Raw genomic sequence first — 13,640 nt, forward strand, 5'->3', positions numbered from 1 at the left:
GGTGGGTGTCAGGGCTGCTGACAGGCTGAAGGCTGTGAGCTATGGGGCAGGATTCTCACAGCATCTCTGCAGCCCTGCTTAAAACCGTGCTTTCTTCCAAGGAAATTCTGTTAACACTGGTAGCCTGGGGCCCAGCAGGGTACAGAGCCCCAGGCCCTATTACCCACAGCTGGAGTTTAGTAAGTAATATATTCAAAATACCTGGAATTCTGGCTAAACGGGATAATTATTATGAAATACTTGTGACAGAACACAGCCCACGCTTTGAGACAGTGCTGATTTGGCCCGAACAAGGGCACTAAATAACAGGGCACACTCATTGCCCCAGCTTACAAAAAAAGAAATTAAAAAAAAAAAGCGCGAGGGTGCCCACTGCTTGCAATGGGGACAAGCCTTGCTGGACTTTGGGCCCCCTTCAAGTGTGGTTTAGTTAATGTCTGCCCCAACTTCATTCATTTGAGTCAAGGACACCCAGCACTGTACATCTCTGGTAGGGGTGCAGCGGATGGGATGCCATGTCTCTGGCCACGGGAAATGGAAATCATACCTGGGGTCTCTTCCACCGAGTTCCCTGCTGGTCCCGCTCCTTCAAGCACTACACTGCTGTGTCCTTCCCTTCCCAGGGCGGTGGAAACTGCCTTTGCTCGGCCTGGGCTCCAGACGCTCAAGTCTCACCACTTCCGTGCTCTTGTAAGCTGCCATCACCGTGCATATGCTCTGGGACCATCACCATGCGCTCAGCCTCTGAACCCAACGCGCACATGGGCCCCAGGTCGTCATCAAGCACTGTCGCGCCCCCCTGCGCCAGGCCCTGGCGCCCACAGGGGGAACAGGCTAGGTGGGGTCTGGAGGGTGCTGCTGCCTGCCCGCCCGCTGGAGCCAGCTCCGTAAGGAAGAAACACGATGTGCAGCCTTGGGAGCCACGGCTCCGACGGGGACGTGTTAAATAATTTATTGATTATACAAAGTGACCGGCCCAAACCCCGCGCTCCGCGCCTCACACCGAGGCCGCGCCAATGTCCGCTTTATAACTTATTCTGTAAAAATATATATACACACTGCGGCTGGGCGGCTGGCGTCGGGGCATGCCGCGCGCCCCGGTTCCTGGGTTCTCTGGCCTGGCCTCGTCCTCACAAGGCGTCCCCCGCGCTGCCGCCGCACGGGCTAACCAGCGCCAAGTTCGAGGGTTTGTGCTTTTTCAGAAGCCGCGTGATCTTCTCGTCGTCGGAGTTGGGGTCCAGGGGCCGGTTGTACTCGTCATCGTCCTCCGCGTCCGAGCCACCCACCTTCAGCTTCTCGGCATCCGAGTCCTGCTTCTTTTTAGCCGACGCCATCTCTGCCGCGTGCCGCTTGCGCCACTTGGTCCGCCGGTTCTGGAACCACACCTGGGGGGTTGGGGAGGGACCATCAGGCGGGCACCGAGGCTCGCCACACCAGACCAGCACTCTGGACCCGCCTGGCACCAGCGCTTTCCGCGGTCCGGTAGCAGCCGAATGGCCGCTTTCCCGCTGTTCGCAGGACGCGGGCTCTGGGCCCGCGTCAATACTGCTGGACCCCGGCCCATTCGAGCTCACCTTCACCTGGCTCTCGGTCATTCCCAAAGAGTAGGCAAGCCGCGCACGCTCTGGGCCTGCCAGGTACTTGGTCTGCTCGAAAGTCTTCTCCAGCGCGAAGATCTGCTGGCCCGAGAAAGTCGGCCGCGAGTGTTTCTTCTTGCCATCCTTGTCCAGGATCCCGCCGGCTTGGGCTGCGAAGAAGAGCCGGTGAGCGCAGTCCGCGGCCCGCGCCCATCCCCGCTCCTCACCGCATCCCGCGCGGGTCACTTACCCGAGCCGGCCAGGCGCGGGTCCCTCCAGGGAGAGCCCTGCACCACTCCCGGCCAGAAGATGGGCGGGCGCCCAGGCAATTCCGCCAGCGGTTTGGGGTAGCCCCGTGCCACGGCTGCCGCGGGCCCGAAGTAGACACCTGCAGACGAGGCGAGCCCGTTGAGGCGGGGCAGGCCTCCCAGGAGGCCGCCACCCGCTGCGCCGACCGGCCGTCCCAGGATGTCGCTGATGCCGTGCGGAGTGCCTAGAGGCAACTGCGCGCCAAGGCTGCCTAGGGCGGGCGCCTTGAAGCCGGCCGGGCCCTGAAGCGCGTAGGGGAACAGCGACGTCTTCATCTCAGCCATGTTGTGCAGCGCGGCCAGCGGCGCGCTGCTCAGCACAAACGCGCCCGGCCGGTTAGCGTCCATGGGCGCCGCCGCCGCCGACCCGGGCTCCCATCCGGGCCCCGCTGCCACCACCCGCGCCCTCCGACTCGAGAAGTTTGAGCGCGGCACCGACGGGCGCCGGGCTGCACTGGGACGCGTGGAACGCGTTCAGACGGACGCCGACGGCCCCCGCAGGAAAGCGGAAGGACCGATGGCTACTGCACAAAATGGGCAGCGGTCAGAGAGAAGGCAGGGATACTAGGATCGGCGGTGGTGGCGGCTGCTCCGGGGCCGGTCGGAGCGGCGCCGCGCGGGACGGACGCACTGATAACCGCGGGGCCTGGGCGCGGCGCGCGCGCTGATTGGCTGTAGGCACTGGCGACCAGGCCATTGGCCAACGTCCCGCCCGTCTGCGCGCGCCCCCGCGGGCCATGCACTCCATGAAGGGCCCATTAGCGCGGCAGGTGCCTCCGGGGCTGTAAATTTGCCCCCTGATTTATCTCCCCAGAGATGAAATAAATCCCGTTGGATGGGAGTTTAGTTAGGCAAAGGTTTTAATGAGAAAATCAGGAAAAAATACGAGAACATATTTTATCGACCGAAAGAATGTAGATTTCAAGATCCACTCCGCAAGCTCAGTATGCCCAGTTCAGGGAAGAGCCTGGGAAGGCTGGACACCACGGGCCAGGGGGCTGGCTCCATGCCGGACCAGGGCCCAAGCCCCGTATTATGGCTTTTTAGCCTCCCAGCTTGTGGTGGTGCCTGCTGGAGTGAATTTGTGGGTATCATTTTCTTGAACACAAAAGGGTGGAGTCTAGTGAGCAAATGGCTAGATTTGGCTCTCTCGGATCTACCAAAATCCCTCAACTGACAATTGGCTCCAGGCAATGTCCGGGCAAGGCTGGTGGTCCTGGTACTACGCACATGCCTGTTAGAATAAGTTGCCTAGCCCCGCGGTTCCGAACTCGTTGAAGTTGGATGGGGTATTGGGAAGAGGTTTTCTGATTATTAGGCATTCATCTGGAAGGTTACTTTGAGACCCAGGGCCAGGATTCACCTGCCCGCGGCTTTCCAGCGAGCAGAGCTTAGGCAGTGAGGCCCAGGATGCAGCGGCCTCGGAATTCAAGGTCCAAGATCACCATATTCAGTGACTTAAGATAGGTGTGCGCTTGCAGTCTAGAGGGCAGAGTACCGGCTATAGACTGACCTATGGGGTCCACTTGGCCCTAATTTCTTTTCTAGCACAGCGGCCTCTCGCTCCATAGAATTGCTGAAGGGTTAACTGAAATTGTGGTGGGCTAGAGCGGACAGGGCGGGCTGTGAGAAGGTTGCACGCAGGCACTTTCCTTCTCTTGGGTGGTGCTTCCGGTTAACCTTGTAATACCTAGTGATTGTGATACAACCTGTGGAAACAGAACCGACTGTTTCCTGTCCTGGGGATCTAGGCAGAGGTCCTGTGCCTTTGTGGAGCAGCTTGTTAATAACGACTTTCCCTTTTTGCCCTGGTCTCCGGGGTTTTTGTGTCATGGAAGAAAGTGTTCCGAGTGGCTCCATGTAGGGACCTCAACGTCCATTCCCGCTGGTTCTCTTAGAAGTTCATTTTCGTTTTTTTTACAGTTAGTGTCCGGGTCTTGACGCCACGGGTCTCCAACAGGTCAAGGCTTGGAACGCCATTTTATGGCGGGAACTGAAAATAAGTTCTGTGGTCGCCCTTGACTTGTGAAAGACCTGGAGCGTGGGATCCTCACCCAAATTCGGGTGGCCCCTAGCGCCTAGAGGTTTCAGTGTACTGGCTTCCTAGGCTCAATCTGCACTCTCAGGATCGGATTGGGCGCCGCCAGCGATCAGCGGGAGCTGAGTTCCCTCCAGCGCGGAGCACACGAGCACACGGCCCTCTGGACCCCTGGCTGCTGATGGTACTCAGCCTTTAGACCAGCGCTTTGGCTCGCTTTCGCTCCACTTTGATTACGATCGCGATGCGCTCCGAGGATCTGGCCATCGGAAGGACCCGCCATGGTAGAGTGTGGACTTTGCTGGGCTCGCAGGAGACCACGAGGGAGCCCAGAGAGACTCGAGCTCTTGCGAAGAGGGATCCAGAGCTGAGAGCAGCATGAGGGTGGGGCGGGAGAATGCCGGGCGGGTCTAGTGGGAGGTGCTGAAACCTCCTGCCCTACTCTAAGCAGACCCTGGACATAGGAGCGGGCTAGGAATAGCACGTATCCTCGGAAAAGAAGTGCTCAGGGAGGTGCACCGCGAGACAGGGCAGGTGTGCCCTGGCCTTTCGCATGCTCGCGGAGCCCCGGCTGTGAGGCACGAAGAGTGTGGCAGTTCCACTCTCGTACTCTGGATTTTCTCGTAGGCCTGTCCCAGCCTCGTTAAAGCTGGGAATCGAAAGATGCAGCGGCCTGAATCTGTGTACGCCTCCCGACCCACTCCACTGGGTCCGAAACCTGCGCTCTGTTTGGATACACATTGCATTGCTCTCCCTAGGATCACAGACTCCGGGTGCGGTGAGGCCAGTGTGCCGGATGAATGAAGCTGGAGTACGGGTTGAGGGCTGGAGTGAGTTGCATCGCTCTCTGCAGGCGCTCTGTCCTATCTAGCGCATCCGGGCGCGGGGCGGGGGTGGGCGGGAGGGCACTTCTTACCCCTGAAGAGGCTGGGCACAAAATCTTCCCCCAGCGCAGCCGGCCAGAATAGAGGGGCTAAACTGTCTCCTTCCCACAGAGTTCCCACCTGCAGGAGCTCCTCCTGTACCCCCAGGTTGTGCCCTTGGGTTGGGCCAAAGGTGATTGCCCATCCCCCCAGTCCCCACCCCTCGCGCACACCAACCGGTCAGAAGGCGCTGGAGCCTTCAGCCCGCCCACGGAGATGCGATCCCCGGGGGCTCCTTCCTTTGCGGCTATGGAGAGGTTCGCCATCTCCCGGTCTTGAAGAAAATGTCTGATGAGGGAGACTGTAAGCTCTTTCGGCGCAAACTTAGTTCCGGTTGGAAAACTGTTTGCCATTCGGCACTTAGGGCACTTAGTCTACTTATATCTGTTGTGTGCCCAGTGGCCCTGTCTTGGGTGAGTGCCCTGAAGGTAGCTAACTACAGCTTCCAGGTCCCCTTCCCACTACAGGGAACTTAGTTAGGGAATGGAACTTAGGAAGCAGTGCGGGCGTGGAGAATAGGCAACCCTAGAGTGGAAGGGTGTCTCCCGGAGGCTGCCTTGTCAGAGAGGGCTCGTGGAAGGGAACAATTGTCACAGTGACTTGGCAAGCATGAGAGGCGCCCAGACACTATGGACACTGCACCTTAAGAAAGTCAGACGCGCCGGTGAGACCCCAGCCTGGAAGGGTTGACTAGAGCTGCTGCTGGAGGCGGCAGCCGCTGGCTGTCCTGCCCTGGGCTCGGGCATTCTGAACTGGAGTCTTAGCAGCCCTTTGTTCTTTGCACGGGTGTGAACACTTCCCAAAATGTCTGTGAGTGCCTCAGCAAGCAGGCTTCTAGGCTTAGGGCTGGGGTGCTTTCGCCGGTGTGAGGAGGGGGGAATCAGGTGCTTTCACCGGTGTGAGGAGGGGGGAATCGCTGAGTCACTACAGCTGATGAACGTCTGACAGCACTCACCCGCCTGGGGATAAAAGGGAAAGGGTGGGTTAGAAACGCCCTGAAGGATTCCCTAAGCTGGAACCCGCCCTTCACTATTTCTAGGACTTTTGAAGAGGCCCACAAGGATGCTCTGGGACTGCTTAAAGCCAACAAAATGAGAAAATGGGTGCCCCTTTCTCCAGCGCCCTCTAGTGTCCTACCCCCACAGCGGCAGCAGAGGACTAAGGATGTTGTAGACCGCAGGCCTGGCCAGGGAGGATCCGGTACTGGGAGGAGGGTATTGACCAGAGGGAGGAGGTGCGGGTCCTGAGGCAGGGGCCTTTCCCTTTCATCGCCCACCTGCTCAATTGCTGCCACCTGCCTTGACTCCCTTTCCGGTGCAGGTCAGTGTGGACCAGGCTGGGGGTCGTACTGCCCACTCCAGGTCCCTTGTGAATAAAGAGCCCATGTTCTGTGTCCTCTGGGACTGAAAAAAGGTGATTAAATAACCAAAACATATGCCAGAGCAGTGGGTTCCAAAGGGTTCCAGAAGCTAGGTGGTAGACCATCCCTTTAATCTCAGCAGCCAGGAGGCAGAGGTAGGTGCATCTTTGTGAGTTCAAGGCTCGCCAGGGCTAGAACTACAAAAATGACACTGTCTCTAAACAAAAACAGAACAGTATGTGGAGGCTTCATTTGAGACCTTCCTGCTCCTAACAGCTGATAAGAAAGGAAGTGAGGAAAAGGATGCAGAACAGGGGAAGAGGATTGGGAACAGGGAGGAGCACTCCCCAGCAAAAGGCCCTACTACACAACTGGGCCAGGAAGGGAGCTCTGAGGCAGGCCTCTGTTTGCTCCAACAGCACACAGGTGGCTCTGGGACTAAGAACAGCAGGACGATGAAGGTGGGCTAGAAAGAGGGTCGGAGGCAGGATGGAAGTCTGCCCTCTGCCTCTTGTCAGGAAACCACCCAAGGAGTGGAGAGGGCTGGAGGGGTCCAGGTGTGAGCGAAAGGTGAGCCCCTGAGATTGGCCATAGAGGTTGGGGTCCCTTGTTCTTTCCCCAGCTCTGCTGAACCTGGCCAGGCATCTTCTGCCCCGTGAGCCCCACCCTGCGCTCCATCCCACCGCCTCACTCAGGTTCTCTTCTTCTTTACAAGCCCTTTGCTTTGATATATATAGCCACTTCCAGGAAAATGGAATGACCTGAAGAGTTTGCCATCCAGTTGCTCTCATGATTCGGCTGGACTGACTCTACCTTCTCTGGAGGAAAACGATGCCAGCAGCAGCCAGGAGCCTGTTCTGCAGCACCTGTGGCCTGTGGCTCATTCTTCCAGCCACACGAACTGTAAGAGGTGTTGGTCTCTATCCCAAGCCTGTCTTCCTATAGCTCTCTGAGTATTAAGGCCAATCCAGGCTGTCAGGAACGGCATCTCCAGAAGGAGGGGTGAGGAGGGAACCTTGGACTGGGAAGTTCTTTCCCATGCTTTCACTGAGGTTCTGAGAGAAGAAACGGCCCTTCCTCTCCAAGGCGGGGTGTGTGAAGAGCCTCTGAGAGCTGGCATACCGAGTGCAAGAAGGGATGTTCTCTGTCTCCCCGGCTTCCCAGAGATTCACAGATTCACAGATATCCCCCACAGATTCACAGGTTCATAGATCCCTGCTTGCCCATATATGGGATGACCTCAAAGGGGGCAACTGACTGTGCTGGGGAGTTAGCTTTGCCCTGCCAGGCATTGGATGAGGGAAGAGGCTGCAGTGACCTCAGGACTACCTCATTACGATGCCTAGGATGCTAGAGTGGTCCAGGCCACGACCTGAACAATGACCAGGGGGGCAGATGGTCGGACAGCCACAGAGAGCGGGAAGGTGGACACATCTTCGGGTACAGCTGTGGAGGAGGAAGGTCCACAGGGCCACACATGAGAATCAGGTACTTTTCCACAAATCACAGCGGTGGAAGGCACTGGATACTCCTGCCGAGGTGGCAGTCGGCTGCTCATGGGTGTGGTGTTCGATGAGGTGTTCTGTTCCAAACAAATCTGAGCCCTGACCTTATCTCCTGGGCCAGCTCCCTCTCCTCTGGCTTTGGGCAGCCAGTCCCTTCCACAGCTGTATCCAAGCCAGCCGGGCAGCAGGACTCCCCACCCTCTCCGGGGTGCTGGAAACCAGAGTGGGAGGCAAGGTGGAGGCTAAGGAGCCGAACTGCCTAAGTCACAGGAGGGCCTGCCCTAGGAGCAAGGGGACTTGCTATGGGACTGTAGAGGCCAGGAGGTTGCTAAGGCTTTCCAGGAGACAGCCACATGCCACCCAAGGTGCACTCTTCTCTGGGGGTCCAACAATCTTGTCTCCTTCAGGGAAGGACAAAGAGAAGAGGCCGTAAATCACAGTGCGGAGCTAATTCCCCAGGGCCTCTCAGGCACAGATGTGCCATCGCTTGTAATGAGCTCTCTCTTGGGGCCTCCAGGGGGTCTGACCACGTGCCACATGAGCTAATTGAGTGCTGAGCCTGGTAAAAGATTTGTGTTAAGGCTACTGCTCCGGCCATCACTGCTGTGATACAGGGATGGGATTGGACCACACTGGCTGGGGGAAATGGTAAAAGTCTCTCTCTCTCTCTCTCTCTCTCTCTCTCTCTCTCTCTCTCTCTCTCTCTCTCTCTCTCTGTGTGTGTGTGTGTGTGTGTGTGTGTGTGTGTGTGTGTGTGTGTGATTCCAGAGGAGCTCTTGGCATGCTTCAGGCAGGACCAAGGTCCACTGCAAGTGGAAGTGTCTTTCTGATGGTGAGAGATTTACTTGGTGTCAAAGTCAGTGCTTTCTGAGGCAGGCAACCTCTAAGTATTTTGGGAAAACCTTTCCTGGACAACCTTGGGCAAAGCCCTGGCCCAGGGCTTCCTGTAGCCACAGCTGTCCATGTCTGTGATGGAGAGGACCAGAAGCAATTGCCCCTGAGGTGTTCGATCTGAGTATTCTAGTTTGTAGTCATTTTTCCCCCACAGTCCCCAGGCTTTTGTCCACCTCCTCATCTGACTAGCATGGGAATGAGGGCCTTGCTGGGTGCTTCCCTGTCGTGGGAGAAGGACACTAAGCAAATTAGTAAGTTGGATGCTGACTATCACGTACCTTAGAATTATACCACAAGGGATAGTGTTTTGTTACTGAAGATGCTGATGGGGGAGATGCTGTTTGTTCTGAAGACAAGAACAAACATGTGGCCCCATGACATTAAGAGTAGAAAATGACAAGAAAGCAAAGTAAGCAAGCAGAAACTCTGAGGTCATGAACTGCCACCGCCCTGCCCTGCTCTTCCTCAGGTGCTCCCATCAGTTGGTGGAGGAACCGGTAAAGATGGTGGATTCCCTATCCCGAGACACTGTGTGAACACCATGACAGTTCCTAGAGCAGACCACACCTTATCCTCAAGGAAGACACCCCAGTTAATGAAAAGTGGACACACTTGTTCATATTCAGTAACCACCATCACAGGAGAGGTCCAAGCATGAGCAGGAAGTATCCACAAACATGCCAAGTGGGGGTTGGCAGAATTGCATGTCTGATGAGCCACTTCTGAAAATATGCTCAGTGTTTCCTTAAATAGGTTTATGATACTTCATTGCGAAATAAACAGCATTTCTTCTGGTATGGCCTGGAAGCCCCTGAGGGCACCACACACTCAGGCAGGTACCACGCAGGTCTGGTGGACAGACAGCCCAATGCTTCCTTTGCTGCTCGGCACAGGGCTTCCTCTTGGGAGCACGTACCATTCCTGTTAACACACACACACACACACACACACACACACACACACACACACACACACGAGTTCAAGTCTTTAGAAATGAGTGCAGGACAGGTGGCTTGTTTTCCATGACGGATCAGGCTCTGAGTGTTCCTGGAAGCGTTGCGTTTGTTTAAGCTCACAGACTGATCTGAGTGAGGTTAAGTTCAGACAGACCCAATTGCTGTAACTGTAGATTTCTCTATGCACTTGCGCACACACATGCGTGCACGTGTGTGTGTGTGTGTGTGTGTGTGTGTGTGTGTGTGTGTGCGCACACACAAGAAGGAAATACACACACGAAATGAAGAACACATAGAATATTTCTGGCCTGTTCGTAAGAGCATAATCAGAAGGAGAAAGACCAAATTATGTAATCAGATCCACCCTCGGGCCCTGCAGGGGTGTTTTTGAGAGGAATAGGGGTGCAGTGGACAGATGCAGGCCTAAGAAGCTGTGTGTGGAATGAAGTTAGCCTGGGGAACGCTTTTCACCTCTAACCCTAGCCTATGGCAGGTTAACCTCAAGGGGTCCCTGGCACGTCCCCATATTCCTGATGACCCTGACCAGTCTGCAGAGCTGTGGTCTCACCCTACAGGGTTAACTGGGCTCTTGGCATTATTTCTGACCATTTTCTCTATTCACGGGGAAGAGGGTGAAGAATGCCGTTTCCTGACATCTGCATTTTCCCTGAATAGCTTTGGCCTTTAGCAGAGGACTGCACCCAGATTGTCCTCTGTAGGAAAGTGTGGTGAGCACCCATGGTGCCTGGGTCTGTTGTGAGTTGTGAGTTTGGGTGTGAGTGAGCTTCACTGGGTGGGGTTATACTCTTGAGCACCTACCCTAGGAGCACCATGGGACTTACCCTTTGAGCCCCATATTGAGTGCTTGCTTACCCTGGGAGTCCTGCAGTGTGATGCTCTGGGAGAAGCCTGAGGCCCTGTTCAAAGGCCCCTAAGCTGCCAGCCAACATTGTTTATGACCCTGGGGGGATGATGGGTTGGAAGAAGCTCCTCTGGGCAGTGTCCTGTGTGTCTGAAATTGAGGAATCACGTGTACATTTGACCACACAGCTGCAGATATCCAAAGCTCTCTTCTAGACTCCAGGGAAAGGGAGCTTCCAGGAGATGGGGAGGCTGGGAGACAAGCAAGAGAGCTAGAAAGGATCCATCAGGACATCCCTTCATGCCCTTTGGGAGCCAGATCCTAGGTTTGAACCAGCCAGGCCCCCTGACTTGAGCCCCATTGAAACCTCTAATTGCAAATCAAAACAAGGTCCAGAGGTCACTAGATCTATAGATTACTTTATAACAATCATAACAATCAGTGAACAGAATGGAGAGCCTATGTGACAGGGAATATTGACATACCAGTCCATAATAGTAGCTGCCCTAGAGGTAGTCTGTCTGGGGCAGTTTGCTGTTCTCAATGCCCAGGCCCGATGACCACAAGCTGGCAGCAGCAGATGATTCTGTCTATACTTTGCAGTTAGGTGACGAGGCTTCAGTTTGGATACTGCTCTCGGCACTGAGAACCACTGACCTTGGAGAAGAAGGTGATAGCCAGGCACCGAGCAGAGCTCCTGGAAGCAGGCAGTCTGAACTAGGGGACCCAGTGTTTAGCCTGATGACTTGGTGGCTGGTAGCACCTGTTGCCACACTGCTTCTCTGGCCAGGCCTGTCCTCACTTCCCAAAGCTTATCATCATCATCACTTGCAGTAGGTTTCACATCGCAGCTCAGTATGGGCCACCACAGCAGTAAGTTCAGAAGCCATTCCAAATGTGGCCTCCAGGTGGCAGTGAAGAGCCAGCCTGACAATGTGACCAGCCCTTCACACCTGAAATACACCGAACAGAGAGAAACAGCATTTCAGAGCAGCCAAAAAAAACCCCATTGTCAACCTAACACCTGGTGACATTGTCACCTGGCTTCTTCAATTAGGAAACTTTGTCTCTTTCATAGGCAACCAGGCACCAGGGAAGCAGTTTTCCTCCTGTGTGCTGCCCTGCATGCTGGACTGCCCAGCTGTTGACAGCAGGATAAGAAGATGTGGCACAAGACACATAACAGGCAGGTGTCACTCCAGGTCCGTCAGAGAAGAGGAGTGTCCATGAAGGTTGACGGAAGTACTGTGGGAAGACCTTGATGTTGGTCCAGATACCGTAACCTAATCTTCCCCTGACGTTCTTCATCGGTGCCTTTATAGTGGACCTAAGCTCCGTGGGTCCTGCAAAACTAAGTGTATCACCGGGGCACCTCTGCACAGTTCATTCAGGCTTAAGGGCCCATGGGGACAGCACAGCAGGCTATTCCTATAGAGCCAGGAGAGGAGGTAGGCAGCAGCAGATAACATCAGGGCAAACACCTGAGGGATTGAGAGGAGGTTACTGGAAACTCTCCTGGGCAATGGAGCCTTGTTCCGATGAAAGAGCTCAGTCCAGATTCAGAACACATGCAGAGAGAAAGTGAAATAAATTATAGGCATGTTTCTGCCCACGTTTTCCAATATAAGTTTGCAGCTCAACCAGATCTTTGGGGGCGGGGGCTGCTGCATTGTAGAGTGAGAAAACCAAGTTGTACAGAAGTCTGATAATTGTAGTTGATTCCAATTTTTGTGACCAAAAGGTGAGATGTTACCTCCCAGCCTTGACCTACCCCTGCTCTGAAGGGGGTCTCAGGGACACTGTGGAGTTTTCACACAGAGATACAAGCGAATATCATGTGGCCTAAGACCAAGGGTGCTCCACACAGAGGGCAGCCTGCTGTGTGCTTCTGGGTCTCAGGTCACAGCCCACTGTCAAATTTCAGTCTTTATCTAAGCACCCTCCTGCTGAGGGACATGTGAACTGCTCCCATCCCTTTGCTAGTTAGAGGCAGAAAGGATGAGAAAAGGAAAGGAAAGAGAAGATGTGAGAAGGGAATCGGGGAGAAGGGGAGGAGAAGACAGGGAGGGGAAGAGAAAACAGGGAGGGAAGAGAAGACAGGGAGGGGGAGAAGGGACCAGAAACCTGAGGTAGCTGTCTGGTGAGTGATGGGGAACAAGAGTATTATAAAGTCAGGAAAGCAAATTGTAGGGTTGTTTGATAATTATAAAACAGTACTAATGGGACCAACATCTCACAATAATCTAGTCAGTTCAACCCAGGAACACCAACATGACTCAGCAACAGAAACCGTTCGATGAATTTGCCACATTAATGGACTAAAAGGAAGAAAGACCTGCACAATCCTTTAAAAATACTTCCCAAAAGGCAGTTGAGGATGGAGTAGCCTACGTAGGACTTCTATATTCTTTTTAAAAGTAGGAGCAGAGAGGAACCTCCTTAAATTGATAGAGCGAGCATGTTTTAGCCCCCACCCCAAGGTAAGCCAAGTATGGTGACACAAATATTCCCAGAACTCAGGAAGTAGAGGCAGGAGGATTGTGAGTTAAAAGTCACCTGGATATATCACAGACCCTATCTCAACCCTCTCCACTCCCCTACCCCCACCAAATCCCCATGGAAACCACGCTTTTAGTAAGGGAATTTCAGGGCTTGGGGGGAGACTTAAATGCTTGCTGACACTGATGCTGTCTAATGTGATCACGGACATCTTGGTCATCCCAATAGAACGAGAAAAGAAAATGAGATGCATGGGACCAAAGGGAAGACATATATTGTCATTACTTGCTAGTGATGTTAGTTAGCTTTTAGTTGCAACTGATATGACATTCCATCAAGTTTCTGAGTAAATGGGTTGGAGGGAAAAAAAACATTTCTTTATAATGGTAATGCCACCAAGAGATGTAATAGAAACCATTACTTATAATAATTGCAAGAACCATGAAACCACTAGGAAATAGCAAAGAATGCTCCCAGGATCCACTCAGGCCTGTTCTGTGTGTCTAATGAATGTGTCCTGTGTTGCTGGAAGGCACCTCACTGCCCACCCTCAGCCCTTCTTCTGGGTGATACAGGCATGAGCCTGTGGGGCATGATCTACTTGACTAATTTAGAAGCCAAGAACCAGGTGTGGAGACAGAAGAGGGGGAGGAGCCACAGCTGACCCCTGAAAACAGAGGCACTAGATAGACTGGGGAGAGAGGGGTGCTCTGGGGTC

At 54.5% G+C, this 13,640-nt stretch overlaps 1 protein-coding gene across 1 annotated transcript; it reads right to left on the minus strand.

Moving 5' to 3' along the window:
• Positions 1–927: 927 nt before the first annotated feature.
• Positions 928–2,361, minus strand: Nkx6-2 (NK6 homeobox 2). The gene is made up of 3 exons (XM_006987584.4): positions 1,828–2,361; positions 1,575–1,747; positions 928–1,385 (listed from the first exon to the last, which is right to left on the minus strand). The coding sequence occupies exons 1-3, from the start codon at positions 2,231–2,233 to the stop codon at positions 1,131–1,133; spliced, it is 834 nt and encodes a 277-aa protein (XP_006987646.1). The 5' UTR covers positions 2,234–2,361; the 3' UTR covers positions 928–1,130.
• Positions 2,362–13,640: the final 11,279 nt, after the last annotated feature.

The sequence above is a fragment of the Peromyscus maniculatus genome, chromosome 1 (assembly GCF_049852395.1).
Source record: "Peromyscus maniculatus bairdii isolate BWxNUB_F1_BW_parent chromosome 1, HU_Pman_BW_mat_3.1, whole genome shotgun sequence".
In the NCBI taxonomy this organism is placed as follows: domain Eukaryota; kingdom Metazoa; phylum Chordata; class Mammalia; order Rodentia; family Cricetidae; genus Peromyscus; species Peromyscus maniculatus.

What these genes read in the sequence shown, in the direction of transcription:
- Nkx6-2 (XM_006987584.4), bottom strand. Translation starts at nt 2,233, where the DNA reads ATGGACGCTAACCGGCCGGGCGCGTTTGTGCTGAGCAGCGCGCCGCTG. An exon ending in CCCGCGCCTGGCCGGCTCGG is followed by an intron (nt 1,748 to 1,827) that starts GTAAGTGACCCG and finishes TCTTCTTCGCAG; the next exon opens with CCCAAGCCGGCGGGATCCTG. An exon ending in TGACCGAGAGCCAGGTGAAG is followed by an intron (nt 1,386 to 1,574) that starts GTGAGCTCGAAT and finishes CCAACCCCCCAG; the next exon opens with GTGTGGTTCCAGAACCGGCG.